The sequence below is a fragment of the Coccidioides posadasii genome, chromosome 2, assembly GCF_018416015.2.
Source record: "Coccidioides posadasii str. Silveira chromosome 2, complete sequence".
Classification (NCBI taxonomy): domain Eukaryota; kingdom Fungi; phylum Ascomycota; class Eurotiomycetes; order Onygenales; family Onygenaceae; genus Coccidioides; species Coccidioides posadasii.
The window spans coordinates 6,767,068-6,791,574 of NC_089408.1; the positions used below are offsets into that span (position 1 = coordinate 6,767,068).

Sequence of the window (24,507 nt, forward strand, 5' to 3'; positions counted from 1 at the left end):
GCACGTGATCTCAGCCTGTGGCTTGGCGCTGGAAGATAACGCGCTGGTAATTACGGTATCAGGCCACGCCTGGTCGAACGATCCGGCTCGCAGCGTGTCTGGTTCCGGATCGACTGCAATACCGGGTACCTTACGCAATCCTCGCGCCCCATTGGCTGCTGCGCCTGCGGCCCCGCCAGGCTGACAAAGCCAGTACCGAAATGAACCCCCTTACTCCCAAACTTCCAAACTCCCCCCAAGAATCCAATAATCCCTTCCCGGCTTCTTTATCTGATTTTATTTATTTCTTCCGCCAACCCCCCCACGAGCACAACTCAACTGGCAGACAGCACTCTCCATCACCAGTTGATTCCGCTTCCACCGGCCTGCCCCTCCGCTGCTGGCTACGCTGATCAATTCGGGCAACCAAGATGTGAGTTGCTCTGCTCCCTTCTGCTCGCTGGCCCTGGCCCTGGCCCTGTCTGACTTACCGCCTGTTTTGCAGGAACTCGACCACCCTTCTCTCGCCGCCTCCCACCTCCTATTGGGGCCAGTTCGAGGAGATCTCGAAGTACAACACTCATCTGAACGTCGCTGAACGACTATGGGCGGCGTGGTACGCCTATATGCAGAATGATGTCCTTGCGACAGGCATCATGTCCTTCGTCATGCACGAGGTCGTCTACTTCGGCCGATCGCTACCTTGGATCATCATCGACAGAATAAAATATTTCAACCGCTGGAAGATTCAGCACGTGAGTCAAAAATGTCATTGCACGCAAATTCTCTCGAACTCTAGCTGATGCCTCGTCAAGAACAAAATCCCAACAATCCAGGAACAATGGAACTGTGCGAAATTAGTCCTCCTCAGTCATTTTACTGTCGAGTTGCCTCAGATTTGGTACGTATATTGACCTAGGATAGCCGTTCCATCGACTCATCGCTAATTGATTTGGCAGGCTCTTCCACCCGATGGCTCAATATTTCGGTCTTGCAACCGGTGTTCCGTTTCCCTCGATCTGGAAGATGATGTATCAGATTGCTATATTCTTTGTGCTCGAAGATACATGGCATTATTTCTCTCACCGTGCCTTCCACTGGGGTCCACTCTACAAATCCGTGCACAAGATCCATCACCAGTACTCTGCCCCATTCGGACTTGCCGCTGAATACGCTTCTCCTATCGAAGTCATGGCTCTCGGATTTGGCACTGTCGGATGCCCGATCTTGTGGTGTGCATTCACCGGCGACCTCCACATCCTAACTATGTACATCTGGATCGTCCTTCGATTGTTCCAAGCCATTGACGCGCACAGCGGTTACGAGTTCCCATGGAGCTTGCATCACTTCCTCCCTTTCTGGGCGGGCGCTGACCATCATGACCTTCATCACGAAAAGTTCGTCGGAAACTACTCCAGCAGCTTCAGATGGTGGGACTACCTCCTTGATACCGAATATAGCCCCGAAGCTGTCCAGCGCCGGAGAGAGAAGTCAAAGGTCGCGAAAAAGACCGAGTGAAAAACTGAGAATAAACCCCGAATGAACCACGCTTTCGCTTCAATTTCGGCAATGGAGAGTGTTTCTAATCGATGCAGATTCTACCATTACCACGTTTCGACTAACAAACCTTTTAATGTTTGGGTGCTAGGCGGAGTTTGCCGTTTACTATCCTTTTTCCTTGATTCTTTTTCCGTCGTGCTCCCTTTTCGCGATAACGGCTCTTTTATACGTTCATAATGATTCCACCTTGTCTTGTACTTTTCTAAAACCTTTGCTCGGGGCGGCTAGTCATGGTTTTCCAGGGGATGTTGTTTTCCAGAACCTTACGTTGTAGCAAGCTACCTTGTTTCTTAGCTTTGCCCTGTTACCTATGATGTAGATAGATATTCCGTATACTTAATAATAACTACATGATGAAATCGTTAGTGTCGAAGAATCCCATTTTCAAATTGATCAAATCATATCTGATAGGGTCTTGCTACCACGCGCTAGGCGCCGTCACTGTGACTGCTCGGGGAACGGAGGAGGGACCACTATCTCCTCATGCAAGGATGCTTGCTCGTCGCAGAACCTGGCCATTCTCAGGTCTTTGAGGCTAAGCCCGCGTGGACGGTGGGTGGTCCAGGTAATTGAAACCCGGTTATATACCTGGAAATAGAGAAGGAAGAGTAAGCCGGATATTGAAAAGCCTCGCGGCCGGATGAAAATGTCGAGGCACATACGTTGGTCCATTCAGGATGGTGTTTTTCGACACTGCATTGTTCCGCGACAGCCGCCATGAAGGCCTATCCGTGACACGGGGCTAGATTAACCAACCAGCCTGCATCCATGCTAGAAGGTCATGAAAGGATCCCTTCGAGGGAGCGGAAGAGACGCACCCAGGCCTTTTTAAATGATTTGAACCTGTATTCCCTCTTAATGCCTTGAGCATCTTGGCATAGTTCCCATCTGCCTGCTTCTTTGCTGAGCAATGCCTCGAGCTCCGGCTGGGCGACGGACGGGTCGCATCCTTCTGAATATTGGATGCGGGGATTTGAAGATGGCCCGGAAGATGGAGCCAACGACATTGGCCTTGATTGCTTGACGTTGACAGTTGACAAGGGGCGATTTCTGAATGGGCTGGCCGTCGGCTTTGGGAAGATGTGAGGACGCAGCAACAGGCGAGTGGATGTCATCCGTACCACGGCCATTTTCGCTTAGCTACAGGTCTCCTTGCAATGCTGTGCAATGGCTGCTGGCCACCACCAAGGTCGATCGTGAACGGAGGGGGAAAGGCTTTTTTGGGGCTATTGAGAAGGTTGGCCGAAGCCACTGAAACTCTGGAGCTTGATTATATCCAATCTGCGGCCGGCTCGTCACTCCGTAGTTATGTAGCTATATTACACTATCCGCCTGCGAAGAGGATATCTCAGTTTAGCAGGTTTGTACATGCATACGCAGTGCTACATTCGATATTTCCATCAAAAAGATCCTTCTAAGACATTGCTTTCCGCTTACACAAGCGATGGAATTTGTGTCGCACTCGAGCCAGCAAAAAAGAAACTCGTCGTTGCGTGCCCCACCAGCGGAAAACCCTTCATTGGATGTCTGCATTCTCCAGGATACAGTGCACCTCCAGAGAATGACAACTGTTGTCCGAACCCTGGCATCCGTTGCCAATGTGTTTTCTTCCCGTCTTCATCCACGACAAGAGATGATGAGATGACTGCCGATGTTTTGATTTCGCCACCGTACAAAAGCTAACTTAAATCCCCCTCCCCAAAGAGCAAACAACCACCAGCAAAAAGTCTCCCTGAACAGCACACGACTGCGCGTAGCTTCATACGCGCCCTGTTGGCGTCTGAAAGGGTACAATCCATCTTAAATCCCCCAAGTTGACTTCTTCCGTTCAAATCCCCTCTACTGCGACTACCCCGAAGACCACGAAGCTTCTCTCAACATGGCAGAAGGGCCCAAATTCACAGTCCGCCCAGTGGCACGCCAGCCAAGGAACGACTCCAAGGATGCATTCCGGATTTTTATGTCCCCAGCATCCCTTCTCCAGGTCCACTGCATAGTAGGGGAACCATGTCAACTGCGGCTCGATGGAGGTCCACCCAAGACCGCAATTGCCTGGTCCGCCCCTGAAAGGATACACGACAATGTCGTCCAGACATCAAAACTCCTGCAGACGCTATACAGATTCAAACTCGGTGATAAGGTGACCGTCACCAGAGCCGAGGACTCGTTGAGGGACATAGGCGTCGTTCGTCTGGAAGAGTGCAGTGATCCGGCGGCGACTTCGACATGTGTAAAGCTGGACGAAAAAGATCAGCCGTACTGGGAATGGGCCCTGGAGCATCCTCTTTCCAAGTGTGAGATCCTGGCCGTAGATATGGTTTTTGAATGCGAGCTTAAAAAGTGCCGGAGGACCTTCAAAGTCGTGGAGATTGATCCTGGAAGGGAGCGGAGTGCAAACACCATTGCCCGTTTCACTTCAGAATCGAAAGTGAAGATTGGATCCGTGAATTCTGTACCTACGCCGAAGTCTGGACTTGAGGTCGATTCGTCTGGTTTGGGCGGACTCGGTCCACAGATCAAACAGATCAACGAGAGACTGAGAGATTTTACGGCGGAGGCACAAAAGATTGATATGCCATCTTTTTTTAAAAATAGCGGCGGGATCCTCATTTACGGTTCGAAGGGAACCGGGAAGACTTCGCTGTTAGCTAAAATTGAAGCCGCCGGATGGAGAAACGTCTTTACCGTGAAAAGCTCCATAATCGGCCGATCAACGGTGGACGGGGAAGCTAAACTTCGGAAAATATTCGCTGAGGCACTCAAATCTCAGCCCAGCCTCATTGCTATAGACCAGCTGGACTTCCTTGCGCCAAGACGTGGTTCGAACGATGCTATGTCCATGGCATCCGTGCTGTGTGAAAACCTGGATTCACTTCAGAATAATCATGTCCTTGTGGTTGCATGCACCAGACATCCGAATGACGTGGATGACACCTTAAGAACTCCACATCGTTTAGGAATTGAAATTGAATTACCAGTACCAACCGGAAATGATCGAGCCGAGATCCTTAGGGCGCTGCGAGGATCGGCTGATCAGCCTTGTGATGATCTCCTGGCAAAAATAGCCGCTCAGACACATGGCTACGTTGGTGCGGATCTGTTTTCATTGCTGCAGCTTTCGTGTAGGAAAGCCCAGACGCGTCAGCTTTCCCAATCCGTCAAGGAAGAGGCAGGGCTAGATCAAAACCAGGCTCCGGCTGAGAATCCGGAGCCGGAGGAACCATCGAGGATTCCACTTGAGATACGGGAGGAAGATGTAGCGTTGGCATTACAAGAAACTCGGCCAACGGCCATGAGGGAAGTATTCTTGGAGACGCCTGCAGTGAGGTGGAAAGACATTGGCGGGCAGCGAGATATCAAGAGATATCTCCAGAAGGCTGTAGAACGGCCTCTGAGGGTACGTGATTCAATTCTGCCATACCAAGTTTGCATTTAGTTTATAACCCCTTTTACAGCATCCCGAGCGAATGAAGCGTTTCAATGTCAGCGGCAAGAAGGGTGTGCTACTATACGGGCCGCCAGGCTGCTCCAAGACACTAACTGTGAAGGCTCTCGCGACCGAGGCCGGATTGAACTTCTTGGCCGTCAAGGGTGCGGAAATCTTGAGTATGTACGTTGGTGAATCCGAGAGGGCACTGAGAGAAATATTTCGAAAGGCTCGAGCCGCCCGACCCAGCATTATCTTTTTCGACGAGATCGACGCCATTGCCGGGCGGCGAGGACCAGGCTCTCAGAGTGGCATTAATGTGCTCACAACTCTACTCAACGAAATGGATGGCATCGAGGAGTTGAAGAACGTCCTCGTTGTGGCAGCGACTAATAAGCCGGAGACTCTAGATCCAGCACTAATGCGACCGGGGAGATTAGATAACATTCTCTATGTTGGCCTGCCTGACATGGAGGCTCGCAAGGAGATACTCGACATCTGGTTCAGTAAATCCGAGGTTCACGACGAGGTTGACCCCATCGCACTGGCATCGCGGACCGAAGGATACTCGGGAGCAGAATTGGTGAATGTTTGTGAGACGGCGGCAGATGCTGCGCTGGATGAAGAAGAGGAGCTTGGTGAAGAGGGCAAGATAAAATGGGAGCATTTTGAGAAAGCGCTTGGACAGGTTCCGAAACAGATATCCCCGGCGGTAATCAGGGAGTACGATAGATGGAGCAAGGAGTTTGGGAATAGATAGGCCCCCGTGTGCTCCATATCATGCGGACCGGAACCTCCATGGGATCGGTGGCGCAATGCTTTAGCTTCCATATCCTGTTGGAGACGAGCCTAAATTGATTTTTGAGTTGTTAGCTTGGGGTTATGAAGGCCGCACTGCAACAACAGCGCATAAATATGTCAACTACTGATGAGCTTATGACAATTTCATGTGTAGGGTTAGGGTTTTGCCTCAAGCCCAAGTAAATTACTCCGGGCAGTCTATTATTGGCGCTCCCCCACAACGCACGGAGTACTTAGTGATACAGATGGATCGGATTCGGACCATGGACAAAAACATCGAGTGATTCTTGTGAGTTCATTACCGCATGAGGCGGAACTCCGCTCTCCACCCCCAGATTCGCTCTATGCTTGCGTGTAGGGAGTAGAAGACGTGTATGGCTGCACAATTCATGGTGCTAGACTTGGTATGAGAAAAAGAATGGTCCTGTCGGCAATACTATGCCTGCTTTTTCCAAAAAAGAGGGAGGGAACAGAAAAGAAAAGAACAAAATAAAAATAAAAAAAAAAATAAAAGGAGAAGTGGAATCGGACGAGTTCCAATTGCCCTGCATGATAGTTTTGCACCCACAGAGAGTCGAACTCTGGACCTCGTCATCACGGATTGATTCGTCCTACTAGTGACGCGCTCTACCAACTGAGCCATGAGTGCTGCTGGTGATTTGAAGTGACTGGAGTTCTGGGTGGGAAGGATAGAGGGTTCGCGTCGGGAGCGAGAAGTAGCCAGGTAGTAAGCAGTTGGTTGTTGATGGCGATGCCGTGTGCTGCCTCACGTACGGTCGGACAAGCGTGCCCTTATTAGTTGGCAGTTCGGGTCGACACACAGATAAAAAAAATTCGGCCCAAGGCCTCCGATGTTTCATTGCCCTCCCTCCCATTGTGAGAGGAGAAGCCAGCCGTTAATCTCGGCTTCAAAAGAGAAGCACAAAAAGAAACTTTCAAGTGCTCCCACTCAGATTCGAACTGAGGACCTCATCATTACTAGTGATGCGCTCTACCAACTGAGCCATAGGAGCTGCTTTGAGATGCTCTTCGACACTTTGCTTAATGAGGCAAAAAGTATATGCATCTCATATCATCTCCACTACTCATCGGGTTTAAAAAGTAGCTCTCAACACTTCGACACAAAGCTTCAATGCAACACAGTTTTGACGTAGCGCGGTCGAGTGACTTAAATTTAAGAAAAGCTTGGCACGGAGCGTCAACTGCAGAGAACCTAGCTAGTTGCTACTCAAAGCCAAAAGCAGCTGAGGCGAAACACGACTTTTGCTTCCAATTCCTCCTTCGAATCTTAAACCCCCTTGAGCTCTACTTTCGGCGAAGATGCCGACGCGACGCTCTATTTCTCGCTCTATCTCGCCCTCGCGCAGCCGCTCCCCTCCTCCTCGAGACCGCTCTAGATCTGTCTCCTCTGGCCGCTCCCGATCAGTTTCACCGCGTCGTTCACCATCTCCTCGCGCACGCTCGCGCTCGCGCTCACGCTCTAGAACTCCCCGGTTGCGAACGAGATCGTTGACACCTCGGTCTCGAAGCCCCAGCCCCAGGCGCAATGGACGTGGAAGAGGCAGATCGCTATCAAGAACAGACAGCGGAAGCCCGTACTCGTCCCGAACCCCGAGCAGAGATAGACATGGAGGAAGATATCGCGATAGGAGCTATTCACGAAGCCCAAGTCCGCCAAGACGGAGCACAAAGGTAATGCTTTCTTGCAAAGTCGCGAGCCGCGGAAATCTTGCTTGAGATGAGCACTGACGGTCGTGTTCAGATTGTCGTTGAGAAATTGACCAAGAACGTGAATGAGGATCACCTTCGTGAAATATTCGGTGCCTATGGTGACATTCAGAGCATTGACTTACCAATGAATCGCCAATGTATGCTCTTCCGTAGCCCTTTTGCTGGTTTTGTCTTTCAATGTTAACAGACATGGCAGTTATGACAAACCGCGGGACAGCGTATATATGCTATTACGATGCCGCTGATGCCGAGTCAGCAATCGCCCACATGCACGAAGGCCAACTAGACGGCGCCGTCCTCAGTGTTTCCATCGTTCTTCCCCGCCGCACATTCTCCCGCTCACCACCTCCAGCACGGATATCCACGCGCCCCGAACCTCGACGACCGGTATACCCAGCACCTTCACGGTATCGATCTCCTCCACGTAGGCGATTCAGAGCGCCGCGAGGCATGGACAGACATGATTTGTATCGGCCAAGGTCTGTATCGAGGTCGAGATCGCGTACAAGGTCGCCACCACCACCGGCTAGATCTCCGTTATATTCATCACGATCACCGACTCCACCGCGAAGAAGAGGTAGAAGAGACAGCTATGATTCGCCTAGGCGAACAAGACGGGGTTCAAGTTACGATAGCCTGAGCAACAGGAGTCGAAGCCCAAGTCGCTCAAGATACAGCCGGAGATGATTCAAGAAAAGTGCTTAGTCGTATTTTACAGTGCTTGAGACAAATGGAGTTTGACTGGGATTTTCTACTTCTTTCCTAGAGGTTTGGGTGGTATCATGCGTTAGTAGCTTATTTCAAGCCGGGGCTTCTGTACTCCGTACACCAGGAGATTTCGACCATCGCAAGAAGCAAAGGGGCAAAAAAAAAAAAAAAAAAAAAAAAAAAAAAAGGGATAATCTTCATAGTATTTCAAACACTCCCACATGTACACAGCCATTAGTAGCTAGTTCGTTATTCGACTAAAATTCCTACAGATCATGTACTCTTGTGAAGAATATATGCAGTCCGCTTAGAAGAAAGCACACCATCCAATATACATCGCTGCCAAATTCCTTATGCTTGTTGCTTGTATTATTAACTCGTCTACCTGTCCGCCAACGGATAGAGGAACAGATTCGCCTGGTAACAGGCCGCGAAGTCTATTCCTGACAAACTCGAGAACGGCCTCAGGGGTATCAGGAACGCGTGGGTTGGTTCGTTTCTATTCCGCTTGTTAGCAAGCATGCTCATAATTTACGGATAAGGGGGGGAGGCTTACCTTCTTATCGATAAAATCTGTCGTCGGATCATGGAGGAATGTTTCGAGAATGGTCATTAGGGAGTCTTCATTTTGGCGTAGTAGACCCTGGGTAAGCTCGCAGGTCTTTCGAAACGGACCTAAGGCATCGTGCACTGATTAGGGAGAACAATTCTTTATGCTAACGATGGTTTGGAGAAGAACAAACCATTATATCCATACGCTCCGAATGCATCAATCATATTATGAGTGAGTCGAAACGGTACCAATTCGGGCATCTCGAGTGTCAAACCCTGGTAAATATGAAAGTTAGGCAGACCATCATCTGAAAAATACAGCAGATAGAAACAGCGTACCTTGTCGAAAAGACAGTTGAAGTCAACATGAAGGATTTCTCCTGTTCCTTCTTCGAAGAGAATATTTTCTCCGTGTCTGTCCCCAAGCCTGTAATGCATAAGCTAAATGCAACGACTACCAACACAATCTCGGATACTCACCCTAATGAAGAACCAACCATAGACATTACAGCGCAGGATCTCGTATATCTCAGTCTGGCTGTAAGCCATGCTGACGGTTCGGGGAACATCTCAACAAACCACTCATGCAAAACAGGAGGATACCTAGCCAGTCATGTAAGCATATATTCCCTAAGGTCATTTCAAGAGCTGTAATTTACTTCGTCAAGAGCTTCGAGAATGCCGCAAGCTTTGAATCGCTTGAGGACGTTTCCGTCAAATAATGCTTGATCTCAGTGTACTGTGACCAGGTTTTAGTCCGGGAGTCCTCGTCGTTGGATTTCGGAAAGCTTACATTTATCATAATGCCACGCGCCTTCAGCAGCTTTGTGACGATCTCTCTCAAAGGCCGCAGCCCATCAACCCATTCAATAAGGCCACACCGCTCGTTCAGCGGCGTAACAGCATATGTTTTGATATATAAGCGGCGCTTATTCGATTCTACGTCCCTCTTCAAGAATCGATTAATCATAGTATTGTACTCCATCAAGCGTTGATCTTTGCGGAGATCATCTTTCGGTTTGCAGAGAAGGCTATATACTTTGCCATCAGAGCCTCGAATGCTTATTTTCCGTGGTCTTTGCATTGAGAGAAGGACAAGGCCTTCGTCGAGCACCGCTGCAAAGAGAGTTAGTACTGGATATGTCAGCTAGAACAAGGTCACATAGCATACTTTCGATAGTTATTGGGTCGTTTGCAAACGCTCGGAATGTCTTTAAGAAGTTTGTCTCGTGACTCGCAGGTAAGATAGGAGTCAAGGTCGTTTCCAGAGGGATAACAAGTCGACAAGGAGCCACTCGATGATTAAAACCCAAATGACGAGCCAAACTAACTTTCATTACCCTATCTTCGACTGGTGCACCGCATAATTTCAAAAGTTCGTCCGAGAATTTCTGCCCCTGATTCATGATTACCCGAATATCCGCTGCTGAGATATCTGTTTTCTGCTTTTTTGCAGTTTCCTGAGACCCGTCAGTAAAGTTAAGTATTAAAAGCTAACTGAAAATTACTAACGGTTATTTTATGAATGCAAGCCAACCCCCTAGACGCCCGATCCTTCGTGGAAGATTTCAAGACCGCGAGAAGAGTCCACAACCCCTGCTGAGAAAACGCATGGACCGTCTTCACCACGATTTGTGTTAAAATGTTGTAGACCGTGTTATTCGAGTGGCATATGCGTGTGACAACTTGTGGCAGAATGGTAAATAACTTCTATCATTAGCTACCAAGAACTCGCCAGCTTGAGAAGAATACCATACCAGTGCAGCCGGGATTCTGTTGATATATTTGCGAAACTGGGCATTCATGTCATCGAGGCTTCTTTTGCGCTGCGTCATATTGTGCTTTTGGAATTCCCTTGTATAATCATTAGCATTTTTGCAAAATTTCTATTTTTTGGTCCACCTACTCGTTATCCCCCCTTTTAGGATCAAATGGCAGGTTCACTGCGGATGCATGCTCAAGCCACAATGTTAGAGCCTTCGGTAAAGTTTGGAACACATACTTATTCCCATGGGCAAGGGATCGTAGGTAGTTATCAATTACCAACTTGGCCGCTTCGCCACTCAGGCTATCCTTCGGATTAACAGAGGAATAGAAGTATTAAGGTGTATACGCACTATATTTGAGCTTCTTTTCCAATAGGCTTGGCTTTTTCGGAATCCAATATCTTTGCATAATGCTTTCCAAGGTAGTAATGAGCCTTTTCCCATCTAGAGGCTAGTTGTCAACAAAAATGCGGCTACATGAGCTGTGCTATTCAACCAACCTTGTATGAAACTTGATAGCCTGTCGATACTTTTGAATTATGACTTCTGATTGAGTCTGACCGGCGCTGTCCATCCATCTAGCGAGGAGAAGATGTGCCTGAGACTATTAGGATAACTTTTACACGCAATCTCCAGTTTCAACTTACCCGCGCAGTGAGCATGTTCTGTTTATGCTGATCGTCTGCAGTGGAAGTCTCAGTCAAATCTTCCCCGGGGCTTTTATCGAAGGATCCGAATGCGTTAGCCGCAATAGCACTTTCAAGAGTTCTGATTGCTTTCCTATGATGGCCCTCCTTCCACAACAATCTGGCGTATTCAATAGTTGCGGATTTGTCCTTCAATTGGGCGGCATGAAGGACAGCGTTGAACGCTTGCTCTGTAGAGTTAGCTTTCCGTGCGAGTCTGGAGATGATCAACCAAATGGAGGCGACATCCAGCTCATTGAATGGAGGCCTTATCAGCATGAGTTAGCTCCAAAACCACCTAGAAATAATACTTCTCATGAAGCCTAAGCAGCAAGCATGGATGTGGAACAGTACGCACAGTAATTCCATGATTGCTCGTCTGAGACCAAGAATATATTGCTTATCCGAGATGCAGCCCCCAAGAATCGCCAATCTTCGATCGAGAGTATCAAATAGCGTTTCACGAGAGGGGGAAGACTCGGACTCCATATTGGTTAGGAGTTCCATCTCCGCAAGAACATGTAGTTTTGAGATACTATCATGGCTTGCTTGAAACGAAGAAACTGAATTTGATGTCAGGCCTTTAGCAACATTTAGGCGCAACTCATTGATTTTGTTCTTAAATGATTGATCTTTCGCGCGAATTGCAGCCAACGCAGACCCAACACCAATCGTGAAATCCCCAACTCCATGTTTGGGGCGCTGTGCAAGGTAGGTTTCCAACCGGTCCCATTTGCTGGTTACCCACGAGGCCTCCACGGCAAATGGCAGCATCTTTGGCAGCGTGGCTTCGGTGGTTTTCAATGAACCAAATTGGTTTAGAAGGACGTCTATCAAAATGTAAGCATAATACTAGCTATATGATACCGCTAAGGATGCTTACCATGCTGCCCAGACTCCTTCAAACATGTTAACAAATTCATCTGAACATCAATATCTTCCGGTGTCTTATTTAGTTGAAGCTCGTACCAGGTTTGGGCGGCAACCCATCGCCCAGCTTTGCGGTGTTCGAGAATCTGTTGATCGATATTAAGGACGTGGAGATGGGAGGAAATACCTTCAATGCCATCTGGTTCATCAATTTGTGTGTAGATATCCTGTAGCTTCTGATAAAGAGACTCCAACTCGGAAGAATCCGTTACCGTTTTGGACCTCTGCTGCCTAATGTACTGCTCCCAGTGAAAGAGCGCCCGGGCGTAAGATTTGCACTCAACAGCGCGTCGAGAAATAACTTCGGCCGGGATAGAAGATAGCAATGCTTCCACCCGTTTCACCTGGACCGTGCGTTCGTCCATTGTTTCTCTGCGATCACGACTTGTAGTGGAGCCTGTAAGCTCTCGCTTTTTGCCTTGTACCCAGCGCGACAAGTAGTCTAGCACACCGAATACACTCTACATAATATGGTTAGCAGCAGCCACAGCCAAATCCAATCCAAACGAACCTCACTGCACAACAAGATATTCTCTTGCATATGATGATTATGCTCCGGAAGTGTATATTCTAAGACATTGGCGAGTTCTTTTCGTATGCATTGTCGAATTTCATCGTCGTCACTGATTGCGGCATTAAGTGCAGCAAACGGGAGAAGGAAAGCTGCAATAGAGATATCCTGACTCCGAATAATCCGACTGCTTATATTGAAAATCATCCTAGTGTTTGTATCATTGCCTTTTTGTAACAGATCTAGCACAAATGTACGAAGCCACTCCGGGTGGCTAATATTGGACGAAAATAATGGATAGTTGCAGGATGTGCTGATAGCTCCTATGATCACCGTATATTTCGAGCTAAGGAAAGGCGTCAGAGTGTTTCTCACATATTCTGGAAGCGACAGCCAGCGTCGATACATCTCCCCCGATTCAAGGTCCTGAGTACGCGGTGGTACCACCGAAGTCAAGCCGCAGTATTTTAGGAGTGATTGCATGGCATAGGCAAGAAAACCCTGTGATCGAGTATTAGATGCAGAAAGGAAAGCTTCGACCAGGACATGATGCAAGAAAAATAGTGCAAAATCAACCGTCTCATCCGCTCTTTGGAAATTGGAGAGGACGAGGATATCCTTTTTCTCTTTCACCAGATCAATGCGGCTAGGGTCGAGGCATCCGATAATACCGAGACATTTGGCGGATAATAACATGATATTTTCAGACGTCGGGTTGAATTTCGCACAACAATCGAGTAATGACCGTGTCAGCCGGCCGGCAATATTTTGATTCGGCTGCTCGTTGATTGCAGCTCGGTGAATAAATTCTTCATGTTTTCGCAGCTGTGGAACTAGCTCTTCAAGTGCTTGCTCGACAACAACTTGGTTTTCGTTCTGGCATCGAAGACAAAAAGTTTCGAACTGGCTCCGAATGTCCATTCCTTCTTTTAAATCCGAGATCTTTTTAGAGAAATTCGCCATTTCTGGTATTGACGCAAGAGACGGCATGGTGGTAAATGTATTTGCAACAAGCTCCTGGCACTTTTCCAATATGTGCTCAACAAGTTCAATCGCTTTTTGCCGAGACGGCGCCCGAAATTTTGTCCAGTTTTTTACGATTATCGCAAAACTTTGGTCAATCAAAGCTTCAACATCTATGTCGTCGAGTAAGGTGACCATGGTGCACCAAGAAGAAAAGGCGTGCTCCCGTAACTCTTCCATGTCAAGAGCTGAACGAAGGCAAGCACATATCTAGATATAATTTTAGTTCAACGCCAAAGGTTTCAAAGGAGTGGATTATCCCAATACTGACCTGTGGTAAGGCTATACTGATGCTGGCGCCAGCTATTTTTACCATTTGGCCTATCGCGATTACACTGCGTTTTTTCTCTACTATAGACTGTCGTATCTGAAAATCGTTAATCACATTCGCGAATTCGGTAATTATTCCAAGGACATGCCCTTCCAGAAAGGCAGTGAGTGGATTAATTATCCCAGAAGAACTCTCCTGGCCGGGTAGGAGGGGTGTAACCGACGCTACAAGCTCTAAAGCTTTGTAGTGCTGCGAAAAGCTTAGCGATAATTCGTAAATTAGTCTTGATTTCGTACCTTGGATTCTTCACCTGCTGAGGAATCGCCAATTCCCTTTAGAAGTTCACAGGCAATTAAGATCGGTTCCATTCTGACCAGGGCTGCGAGATCTTGATCTTTAAACCCTGGGGCCACTTCAGAGAGAATAGTTGGGACCATGGTTTCTAAGTCGGAAAACTCCTGAGTCAATAAAAGACACAGGATAGCCGCAATGTTGACACCAGTAGTACAAAGTTGAAAAACGGTTTTGTCCTCGTAGGTCCGCGCAATTCTGGCGATGATATCTTTCTTGCGGGTCATAACAAGATATGGCAAGATGTGTACTTCTGTTAGTCGCAAAAAGTTATCGACTTTCATTCCGATTAAGTCACATAAAAGATCTGCCATATGCGGCCTTGTCTGCAGATGCTTTATTACTAGCACTGATAACGTTCTCCAGAAGGGTCGAAAAAGGGCGGCAGGAGTAAGTGCCAGGTGTTGGGCTAGTTTCGACAGCTTCAAATATCAGTGAACGCCAAAAGAAAAAGTAGAAGCTTAGACAGACTTACCTCGGTGTATGCGACTCCACTAATAAAAGGGCTGGTATGGCCCAAATACTCCAGAAGACGGAGGAGAACAATATTCATTTCCTCATCACCAGATACCCTAAAATTGTCAACGCACTGGGAAACTTTATTTCCACAAGATATCAACTCACTCTGCAATGCGCCGTAGCACCATAATACACGTTTCCTGTACAGATAGTTCATTCTTCTCTTGGAGCTGTTGGAGGTACTTCAATGCTATAACAAAATTATTCCGGCGAACGTCTTCATCGAGCGGCGCTCTTAAAAAGATGGCCATTGTTTTCCTAAACAAAGGTCAGAATTGAGAATCACCGATGTTGGAATAGGGTGATGCCTACCCGGCAGCGATTCTGAGCTCTCGCACGGAACTACAGAGAGATTGCAGGCAAAATTCTCCATATGGCGCCCCTCCCAGTTGCGAGCCTTCACTTTTCGAGTCATGGATCAATATGTTTTGCAGAGCTAGCATTCCCGCAACCCGACATTCTGCAAACCTGCGGAGCGTGGGTATCAAACTGGCCAGGGTTGCGCGTAACTCGTCAAACCTCTGCCTTTGTTTGCATATAGCACTTGCGGTTTTCCAACCACTACTGTCGCAAATTGCGCATCGATATATAGAACTAGGTACATCCATACGCTCCTCAATAGTTATACTACCAGACAAGGCACAAGCAAGGTGACCAAGATGAAGCAGAGTTTCACATTTCTCATTAGCGGATAGGTCAGGAAAGGCATCCCTATGAAGGTTAGCAGAAATTGATGGTCAAGCAACACAACAACTTACATGATTGAAGGATCCATATCTTCGAGTCTATTTACGGGTAAAGATCCTACTATGGTACAGATAGCATTTGTAACCATCTGTGGAATGTCAAGTACGCTGTTGGCTTTTCCCATGTCCATAAGGCGGGGGCGTTTGCGAGCTCTCTCAGAGTCGGGGGTGCTAGGATTCAGCCCATTTTCGGGTGGGACATATTCATTGATCACAGTACTTTCCCGGGCACGAAGGACTGACTGAGAAGAGGTGCGCCGTTGAAATTTAGATGACGGTCCGGGAGCATAATAGTCCCCCTGCACTACCCTAACAGTTACGTGCTATTGAAGATATTAGCAGTGCTTTGAGAGAACGGACACCAGTGGATGCAACGCAACCTGAAAGGACTGATGCAACGCTGCAAGCTTATCTGCATCTGACGTGAGTTCCTCCAAATCTTCAAGGAAATGCTCTGCAATGAGTTCGTGTGCTGTGGGACAGCTATGCGACGCTCGCATAACCTCACTCAACAGCTGGCTTAGAGCATGTTGTAGATCAAAGCTGCGTTGTAATTTGGTCGATGATAACATATCCGCGCCGTTTTGGACTAGCGCACGCATAACTCTCTCGTCAAGACCTAGACCAAGCCGTTGGGAGCATGAGAAACATCGTTTCGCGAGGAAAATCAAGTCTGTGAGAAGGTTCACGGCATGCTCCTCTTGCAGCTGGGTTTCTGCCAACTCAAACCATATAAAAATCGACTTCCATAATCTTTGATAGCATTGAAGATTCCATAGGATGCATTCTCGAAAAAAATAAGCACGTGAATGGAACGCTGGCGTCGAAATGGGGCTGCAAAATGATTCTAAAACTTGGAAACATGTCTTTGCGACGACGAAAAGACTACCAAGTGGTCGTCGAGTAACTGCAGACCGAGGGATATTGAGTGTCTCTAAGCAGTTGGCGAATACATTTGACCACGACGGAAAGTAGAGAGGTGTAATTGCAACCTCACGACCACCAGATGCGCCGGTATTTTCGATAGATACAATCAGGTCTAAGCGACATCAGCAGCCATGCCATAGCTATACCACACTAACAAATACTAACCTATCACACATGCTCTAAGAAACCAGATGATTGATCTAGAAGAGTGCCATGATCTGCTAGCCTTGAACTGGCAAGTATAAATAATGGACAACACACGACAAATTTTTTCCCGCACAGCTTTTTCATCCCAGGCACAGAGTAAGGCTAGGTGAAAAGGAATAATCCAGGTAAACAAAGGCGCCCCAGCAGTGTCCTCACCCAGAATGCCAGGATCGCACGGCTCGCGTAAAACGTGCGGCGCCTTTTGTATGGCCATTTGCACGATATCGAGGCAATCCACAACTTGCCCGAGAACATCCCCTTTTGGCACATTGGCCTTCCGTCTTTTAAGCAAGGGCTCAAGACCAGCTTTGATGACCACGCAAATCAAAGTATGGATATCACTTAGGTTGTCATCAAGATTAACCTGGCCGTTTTCATCTTGATCAAAGATTTCTCGGCGCAATTGAGAAAATGTTTCGCGCTCAATGCCATGATCCCCATTCCTCCCTGGCGCGAGGTGAGGTGCTAGGTGAGCGGCAATGAGTGAAGAGGCGGGTTCCCCAAGATTACTCACAGAATGCTGTCCAGACCGACCCGGCTTCGTTTCATTATGTGCAGCCATGTGGATTCCATCGCATGCTACATCGAGAAGCGGAAAACTTCAAGCAGAGCAGTCAATAAAGAGAGGAAAACAATAGGATACAACGAACAAGAGAGGATGCGGGGTTGGGCGTGTGGGGAGAGATGCTGTCCAGCCTGATATTCTAAATTTGGTGGACTCGACGCGGCGAAATCGCGATAAGGGCTGAGCCGCACCTACCATGACTAAGCGCTTCCATCGATTTTCAGGAATGTATGGGTGATATTATCCAGCAAAATCCATGTTATATCGAGAAAGGTCGCTTTTCTGGCATCTGAACAGATTAAATACAAGTAGACGTGTAAGGCGTATGACGACTGGGAGGCTACAAGCGAAACCGTCCCGTTCTTCAGCTTTGACCATGGCGGATACCAGCGCTGACGACCCGGCACATGAGCAATTCATGAGAGAGGCTTTGCAAATGGTACATTTTATCTAAATTTCCTTTTTTTTTAAAAAAATCCAGCCATGACAGAGTAACTATGAACTAATGTAGGTGGAAAGGCCGAGCAAGCTCTTGCGATAGGCGAAACACCCGTTGGCTGCGTCCTGGTGCATGACGGCAAAGTAATTGGCCGCGGAATGAACGACACCAATAGGTCTTTGAATGTATGTATGGCTATGCGTCGTGCATGTTGCTTTGAGAAGTCGCATACTTATCCTGAGCAGGGGACAAGACATGCTGAGTTCCTGGCAATTGAAGAGGCCTTGAGATCCTATCCACGATCCATATTTCGGACGACGGATCTTTACGTGACGGTTGAACCGTGTATCATGTGTGCCTCGTTGCTGAGGCAAAATTATATCCGACGTGTTTTCTTTGGCTGCGTAAATGATCGCTTCGGGGGAACTGGAGGAGTTTTAAATTTGCATTCAGAGTCAGGACTTTAATCTCTCCCCTTTTTTTTTTCTTCCTTTTTTTTTTTTTTTTTTTTTTTTTTTTTTGGCTCTGACGCTAACGATTAAAAAATAAAAATCAAAAGCCGGGCAATTGATCCGCCATATACAGTGTATGGCGGCATATTCCGCAACGAGGCGATCATGCTCCTACGCCGTTTTTATATCCAAGAAAATGAAAAAGGTCCGAAGACCTCTTTTTGTTTACACATAGCCGTTACTGATCCACCTCCCTAGCACCCAATCCACGGCCAAAGTCCAACCGTGAATTGAAGAGGAAACTTGACGACGCTGATGAGCCGACGTCACTGGCACCATCTTTTCAGACAGCATGATGTTGCACGTGGGGTGAAAATTCACCACATGCATTGACACTGAACACAATTGCCCTTAACAAAGGAAAACTAGCATTTCGAGCCATGAAGGTATGTACAAGTACACAGAGGAATCTGAGCTTTTAGTAGAGAAAGGTGTAATATGTCTCTTTAGCTAATCGCATTCTAAAGGCCCTCCTTCTGCATGCGTTCGGCTTCTAGTTCCCGCTCCGCTTGGCGGTAGTATTTCGCAGTGTCGACACCATGCTGTTTGGTTGGTGATTAGCAAACACTCCCAATAACGAATTATCCAGGATATTTACCTGGTTATGGTTCACAACATTGAACCAAGGAATGACGTGGATAAACAAGCTCGAGTATCGCGAATTTCTCGCAGCGACACCCTGCATGTAAGGGGACAGCGAGGACTCTCCGTATAGAGGCTCTCCTCTCTTCACTTTATCAACCATTTCTCTCATATCCATTTCTTCTTCTCTCTTATTCTCCGAAAGTCCGTAGAATCGATCTAGCCACAATATGCCGCAATTAATTCCAACCCATTTCCCAGGATAAGGCTTTCAGTAGGAAGCTCACTGCAAGATCTCTGATAAACTGTAATAGCACCGGCGACCAATCCTATACCACCCGCCAAGCGCATACATCTGGCGAAATTGATTTTACCCGAGTGAGCCGGCTGTACTCTCTCCATAATGGCAAATGTGAGGGGGCCGAGGATGGCAGTAGCACCTCCCAGCGCCCAATCGGACGTTCTGGCATATCCGAACACTCGTTTTACATGTCTGCAAATTTGGCATCGTTAGATATCGCTCGATGGGGGGCACGCCACAAAGGCAGAACATACGGATCAGAATCTATAAGCTATAATGGCAAACAAGTCAGCACTCTCGTATCAATGCGAACATTTCAATTGGTAAAACAAGGCATCCTATCCGTACCGGGTAGTCAGTTCTAAGTTGCTTGGGGGGTACAAGCGGCCTGCCATGGTCAGCAGCCATTTTGAAGTCGAACTAGAAAAGGCAATTGCTTTAGTAGACCGCCCGAGTTGTCTGCAATTGAGCAGCTGTCGTTGGCAATAATCGGATGTTCCTTGACGGCTTGAGATCGGCCAATTGGGTAAGGTTGGATATTGGCCCACGTGACAAGCTAATTGCCGCGTTATCGTCGTTGTGATTGGTTGAGTATAGTGCATATCTATTGGTGGAAAATACTTAAATTCTAGCCAATAACCATCGCCATTGAGTTTACTCTTAACGCGTCGCGTCATCCGAGAAACGAGGAACCACCACGATGCTGGACAACGGCGACAAACGACTGCGGAGTTGCGCTGCTCTTATATGTGCGTGTAAGGTCACCTATTCAATAAGGTCTAGCCGATATCAACCCAATTAGCTTGCGTATCTCTCGTGGTCACAAAACTCGCCCCCGATACCCCTTTTGTCGCCGCGATGGCGGAAGACACAGCCTTTGATGACCTTTTTAACTACGATGCCGGAATCGAAGATCTATTGCGCGATCCAGAAGAAGAGAAAAATGACGGGAGGGCTTCTGGAACGGGAACGGGGAGTACGGAGAATAAGAACGATGACCTAGTTGGCCTCGAAGAAATTAAAATCACTAGGAAAAGAGCACCAACAGTGAAGCTCGATGAAAACCGGTATATCCAGCTTACCCCCCGTCTATGATATATCCGCTCAAAGGTTATTCAACGGCTCACCCCTTACAAAATAGACTACTTTCCCAGGCGGGAATTCCTAAGCTACGAAAATCTGCAAAAACGAAGCTAAAGTTTAAGGGAAAGCGTCACGAGGTTTGACTTCCTATTCTCTTCCTATCTCAACGCCACGTTTCTTTCCTTCTGACGATGTGCACTTGGTATAGTTTTCGGATGTTGCACGTCTTCTGAACTTCTACCAGCTTTGGCTAGACGACCTATACCCGCGCGCAAAGTTCGCGGACGGCCTGTCAATCATTGAAAAGCTGGGCCACACAAAACGCATGCAGGTCATGCGGAAAGAGTGGATTGATGAAGGCAAGCCCGGCCGAAATTTATACGACAGTAATGCCACCTCCCTCGACCCCAATAGCGATAATAGAGGCGACAAAGACACGGCAGATCCAACAATTCCTTCCATCTTTCAACGAACACTGGAGCAGAGCGCTCCAGCTATGGAAGCTCATCGGAACGATCAAGCAGAGAGCACTCATAGCCCTAAGCGTCTTTCCGACTCAGAAATACCATCCATCTTTGGCGGTGGCAAGGCAATCTCATTAAGGAACAATGCCGACGACGATGATGATCTTTTCGTCCCTGGAAATGAAGGCATGGACATCGATCCTCCAGTCCAAGCCTCACAAGTACCCGAAGAAGATGACCTCGACACATTTCTTGCAGAGCAAGAAAGCACAATGCAAAATACGGCCCATGGGTTAGGAATACTAAAGCCAAATGCCCCACCAGCGGACGAAGAGGACGACTTAGACGCCCTTCTCGCCGAGGCAGAAAATACACCTGCGCGTGCACCGAAAACTGGTCACCTAGAAGTGAATCGCCCAGCTGCGGATGATTTCGATGATGAATTACATATGTTGAATGAATTCGGATTGTAAGAGAGCTGGGATACTCTTATTCAATTAAATGTAACTCCTAATCCCAACGAAACACAAAATACGAAATATATCAATCAGAATCAAGTCAATTTTGCAGCATGTAGACGCCCAATAGAAAGCAGGAAATTTCTAAAGTCTCCAATTTAAAGTAGAAAATCAAATCGGACTCTAGAGCACACTAACGACAAGGGAACAAAGCACCCGCAACCATCGAGGAAAAAATAGCAACGCAGCGCAAACGCAAGAAAGAAATTCAAAGAGCTTCCAGTGAGAAAGCCTCTGGAATCACAAGAAAAAGAAAAAGGATTAAAAAATCTTTGAAATAACAAATCAAACCAACCAGAACATTTTATCTGGACTCACAGCAAAGACAACCAGCAAACACTAAAACAGGACATGAAACGGCGAAAGGAGATATACGTTAAAGAGACAACTCAACCAGATAAAACCATTCAAATAATATGCAGCACGAACAATCAACAGATGTCAAAACAAATCCCAAAGAAACAAGGGAAGAGATATCCGAAAAGGGAAGGGAAAAAAAAAAAAAGCCAAAGAAACTAATCAAACCTTTAAGAGTCGAGAAATCTAGTTCGCTCCCTGAACGTTTCCATTCGGAGCATCAGCGTTTGCAGCAACGCCATTGACGGTAACCGCAGGTCCAGCAAGAACAGAATATTGTCCACCGGCACCAGCCCAGTTCAACATCTTGCCTCTCACAGCCGTATTATCAACGACAGTAGCAACCTCGATATCGTCATCAGTGCCCTGGCCGGTCTGGTAATTTGCAGAAAAGCCCCAAGTCCAGGCACGTCCATCTTTCGCAATAGCAATTGAATGATCCGCACCTGCAGCAACAAATTTGGCATCGATGCCAGGAACAGCGGTGGGGACAGAGAGAATACGGGCACGATCTCTATCATCCTTAATAACTGCATCATCAGGAAGACTTTTGATATCCAAGCCGGTCTGGAAGCCGTCAACGCGACCCCAAACAAGACACTCTCCATCTTTGGTAACAGCAAGAGAATGATGGGAACCACCGCAAAGTTGGATAACATTTTTATCCTTCAAAGACTTCACAACCTCCGGGTGCAAAATGACTGCTTCGTCGGATCCAGCACCTTGAGGAATGCCGGTTTCGCCATAGCTATTCAAACCCCAACTGTAAACTTTGCCAGTCTGGTGAATCGCAAAAGAGTGGAATGATCCACAGCCAATATAGGTGATATTCTTGGGCAATCCGAATTCACGTGGGTGAAGCCCGTTCAGCTTGGTACGCTCAACAATGCGACGACCAAGTTGGTTCTGCTGTCCAGAACCCCAAGCAAATACGGCACCTTTTGTATCTAGTGCGAGAGCGTGGTTATCACCACAAGCAATGTGTTTGATCTTCTTGAGAGATGGAATAAGTTTAGGAGTAGTCTGAACACGGGTGGTGGCATCAAAACCTAGAATGCCTTCATTTCCCTAGACGACATGTAACGTTAATAGGGGCACTAGGCCATAATGATAGAGGCAGAACTTACGCGGAATGTACCCCAACCATAAACAAAACCATCATCAGTGAGAGCGAATGAAGAGCTATCTCCAGCAGCAACCTCAACAAAAATGGTTCCTTCCGGGAAATAATCAGCCGGAATTGGAGTTGGAGTGGCCTCCTTGGGGTTCATGCCGCTGTCACTTCCATCGTCCGAGTCAGAATCGCTGCCAGCGTCGTCGATATCCTTTAACTTGCCCTCCCAGGTGGTGTCACGACCCAAAGCACCCTGATCATTGACCCCCCAGGTGTAGATTTTGTTGTCGTGGGTAAGCGCAACACAATGCATCCCACCGGTCGCAATTTGGACAACACCAATTTTATCAGCCAGCAAAAGTGGGTTAAGACGAGGTCTTTTCACGTCAACCGCATTCTTCGCGGTTCCGAGTCCGAGTTCACCAGAGCTGCCTTCGCCAAAGACATAAATGTTCAATTTTTCGGTAGGGGCTTCGTTAATCACGACTTTTGGCTTAGGGGGTTTAACAGCGGGCGACGCTGTGACGCGAGTCCTCTTCGGCTTGGGAGCTTCTTCTTTGGCAGCCCGAGCTTTCTTGGGCCTTGGTTCGGTTTCATCTTCAGAGACAACCTTGCGCTTCTTGGAAACAGGGGCCTCATCAGCCTTTGCTTTGCGCGGAGCTTTGGTGGTTGTATCCTTGGCAGCAGTAGCCTTGGTGCTGGCAGCTTTAGTAGACTTGAGAGCAGCTGCACTCGCTTTCTGCTTCTTCGTAGCAGTGGGGACCGCAGTCGCTTTCTTAACGCCAGCCTTCTTTGGCGCGATGGCAGTTGTAGTGGTTGGGGCGCTTTTGATACGCGTCGAAGATCTGGTCGCTGCGGCCTTCCGGGGCGCCATTGTTAACAAAGGCCGCGTGGGAAACGAAGCGGAGGCTCTTGAGAAAGGAATAAAAGGTGTGGATATGACTCAAAAACCAAAAACTGAAGTCTTAGACACAAGAAGAATAGGTAAATGGTTGATGGTCTGTTAAATATTTTGGATTTTTTGTGTCTGTTGTGGTTGTTTTTTTTTTTTTTTGTGAGGTTTGGGGAGTGCAGCTTGTTTGGGTTTTTGGCAACCGGGGTTCTGCTTATATCATCTATCTTTGGACGCAACACAGCCTCCTCAATCAACAAGACAATGACTTGGGAATAATTGGCCAGCTGATATTGTGAGAAAATGCTTTCTTCTTTGATCCTATTCAAACGTGGACAAGGCATCTACCGCAGTTATGTTCATCGAATAGTCCTGGTCCAATGGCGCCGCGGCTTGATGAAAGCGGCGACCCCAATGGATTCAACCCCGGAGAAATTCAAGAGTCCGTCGAAGGGCTCTCTTCGTTCTGGAGGCCGGGATGGAGCTCTCGTTACGAAGAACACAGTGTTTATATCAGGGTTCTCAGTGCTCCAGCTAGTTTGAAATACGTGGCTGGTTCCCTTTCTTTTTAGCTTGCGAGCCCAGTCGAGAATCCGCTTGGCCTTGGAGGCTGCTTCTCTTTGAAATTACGATTTTTTATGGCATGGTATTTAATATGTACAGTGAAATGATATGACCCTATGGCGACCAATTCATTCAACGGCATCCCACGTAGCCAGTATTACGGATGAGCTGCCGTCTCATGAAGTATGACAAGCTGAAGAGGGTGATAGCCAATGTTCTATTTGGCAAGTATGATATTGAAAAAACACATGATAGTTACCGTCAGTCAGAGCTCAGTAGTATGAAGGGTTAATCGATAAGTGAACGAATGGCTTCATGACGCTCCGTAAATGATCGGGACCAAAAAAGTAATTGATATGAGCAGTTGTACGTATGGAAGAGAAGCATCAGTGTTAGTCGATGAGCCTCACAATCTCTGTAT

At 47.5% G+C, this 24,507-nt stretch overlaps 9 protein-coding genes and 2 non-coding genes across 11 annotated transcripts; 5 read left to right on the forward strand and 6 right to left on the reverse strand.

The window, feature by feature from the left end:
• Positions 1-259: 259 nt before the first annotated feature.
• On the forward strand, positions 260-1,969 carry ERG25 (C-4 sterol methyl oxidase). The gene is made up of 4 exons (XM_003070397.2): positions 260-412; positions 485-734; positions 795-880; positions 939-1,969. Coding segments are annotated over exons 1-4 (897 nt in total). The 5' UTR covers positions 260-410; the 3' UTR covers positions 1,498-1,969.
• Positions 1,554-2,739, reverse strand: D8B26_004623 (uncharacterized protein). Its single transcript, XM_003070398.2, has 4 exons — positions 2,358-2,739; positions 2,202-2,264; positions 1,962-2,127; positions 1,554-1,885 (listed from the first exon to the last, which is right to left on the reverse strand). Exons 1-3 carry the CDS (start codon positions 2,667-2,669, stop codon positions 1,978-1,980), a joined length of 525 nt encoding a protein of 174 aa, XP_003070444.2. The 5' UTR covers positions 2,670-2,739; the 3' UTR covers positions 1,554-1,885; positions 1,962-1,977.
• Positions 2,740-3,302: 563 nt separating this feature from the next.
• AFG2 (AAA+-type ATPase) lies at positions 3,303-5,915 on the forward strand. Its single transcript, XM_003070399.2, has 2 exons — positions 3,303-4,936; positions 4,995-5,915. The coding sequence occupies exons 1-2, from the start codon at positions 3,419-3,421 to the stop codon at positions 5,724-5,726; spliced, it is 2,250 nt and encodes a 749-aa protein (XP_003070445.2). The 5' UTR covers positions 3,303-3,418; the 3' UTR covers positions 5,727-5,915.
• Positions 5,916-6,326: 411 nt separating this feature from the next.
• On the reverse strand, positions 6,327-6,416 carry D8B26_004625. The gene has a single exon. It is a non-coding gene; the product is annotated as a tRNA-Thr (tRNA).
• A 291-nt stretch (positions 6,417-6,707) lies between these two features.
• Positions 6,708-6,780, reverse strand: D8B26_004626. Its single transcript has one exon. It is a non-coding gene; the product is annotated as a tRNA-Thr (tRNA).
• Positions 6,781-6,844: 64 nt separating this feature from the next.
• On the forward strand, positions 6,845-8,362 carry D8B26_004627 (uncharacterized protein). Its single transcript, XM_066124539.1, has 3 exons — positions 6,845-7,459; positions 7,530-7,635; positions 7,695-8,362. Exons 1-3 carry the CDS (start codon positions 7,088-7,090, stop codon positions 8,183-8,185), a joined length of 969 nt encoding a protein of 322 aa, XP_065980620.1. The 5' UTR covers positions 6,845-7,087; the 3' UTR covers positions 8,186-8,362.
• Positions 8,363-8,381: 19 nt separating this feature from the next.
• Positions 8,382-17,257, reverse strand: MEC1 (serine/threonine-protein kinase M1; the record flags this gene model as incomplete). Its single annotated transcript, XM_066124540.1, has 25 exons — positions 8,382-8,705; positions 8,763-8,881; positions 8,950-9,034; positions 9,098-9,185; positions 9,239-9,361; positions 9,418-9,497; positions 9,552-9,874; positions 9,930-10,218; positions 10,271-10,465; positions 10,516-10,612; positions 10,665-10,826; positions 10,876-10,968; positions 11,025-11,122; positions 11,172-11,478; positions 11,569-12,040; positions 12,094-12,601; positions 12,652-13,884; positions 13,946-14,194; positions 14,242-14,718; positions 14,772-14,868; positions 14,921-15,073; positions 15,128-15,526; positions 15,574-15,884; positions 15,942-16,600; positions 16,654-17,257. 25 exons carry the CDS (start codon positions 17,255-17,257, stop codon positions 8,514-8,516), a joined length of 7,413 nt encoding a protein of 2,470 aa, XP_065980621.1. The 3' UTR covers positions 8,382-8,513.
• Positions 17,258-17,518: 261 nt separating this feature from the next.
• On the forward strand, positions 17,519-18,715 carry TAD2 (tRNA(adenine34) deaminase). Its single transcript, XM_003070401.2, has 6 exons — positions 17,519-17,699; positions 17,780-17,884; positions 17,945-18,153; positions 18,259-18,356; positions 18,410-18,597; positions 18,679-18,715. Exons 1-5 carry the CDS (start codon positions 17,586-17,588, stop codon positions 18,505-18,507), a joined length of 624 nt encoding a protein of 207 aa, XP_003070447.1. The 5' UTR covers positions 17,519-17,585; the 3' UTR covers positions 18,508-18,597; positions 18,679-18,715.
• Positions 18,577-19,596, reverse strand: D8B26_004630 (uncharacterized protein). The gene is made up of 5 exons (XM_003070402.2): positions 19,443-19,596; positions 19,349-19,365; positions 19,081-19,286; positions 18,810-19,012; positions 18,577-18,753 (listed from the first exon to the last, which is right to left on the reverse strand). The coding sequence occupies exons 1-5, from the start codon at positions 19,500-19,502 to the stop codon at positions 18,673-18,675; spliced, it is 567 nt and encodes a 188-aa protein (XP_003070448.1). The 5' UTR covers positions 19,503-19,596; the 3' UTR covers positions 18,577-18,672.
• Positions 19,597-19,952: 356 nt separating this feature from the next.
• On the forward strand, positions 19,953-21,114 carry CSM3 (chromosome segregation in meiosis- protein; the record flags this gene model as incomplete). The annotated part of the gene is made up of 3 exons (XM_003070403.2): positions 19,953-20,161; positions 20,236-20,314; positions 20,386-21,114. The coding sequence occupies 3 exons, from the start codon at positions 19,953-19,955 to the stop codon at positions 21,112-21,114; spliced, it is 1,017 nt and encodes a 338-aa protein (XP_003070449.2).
• D8B26_004632 (uncharacterized protein) lies at positions 21,106-23,678 on the reverse strand. Its single transcript, XM_003070404.2, has 2 exons — positions 22,644-23,678; positions 21,106-22,584 (listed from the first exon to the last, which is right to left on the reverse strand). Exons 1-2 carry the CDS (start codon positions 23,502-23,504, stop codon positions 21,703-21,705), a joined length of 1,743 nt encoding a protein of 580 aa, XP_003070450.2. The 5' UTR covers positions 23,505-23,678; the 3' UTR covers positions 21,106-21,702.
• Between the last annotated feature and the right edge of the window lie 829 nt (positions 23,679-24,507).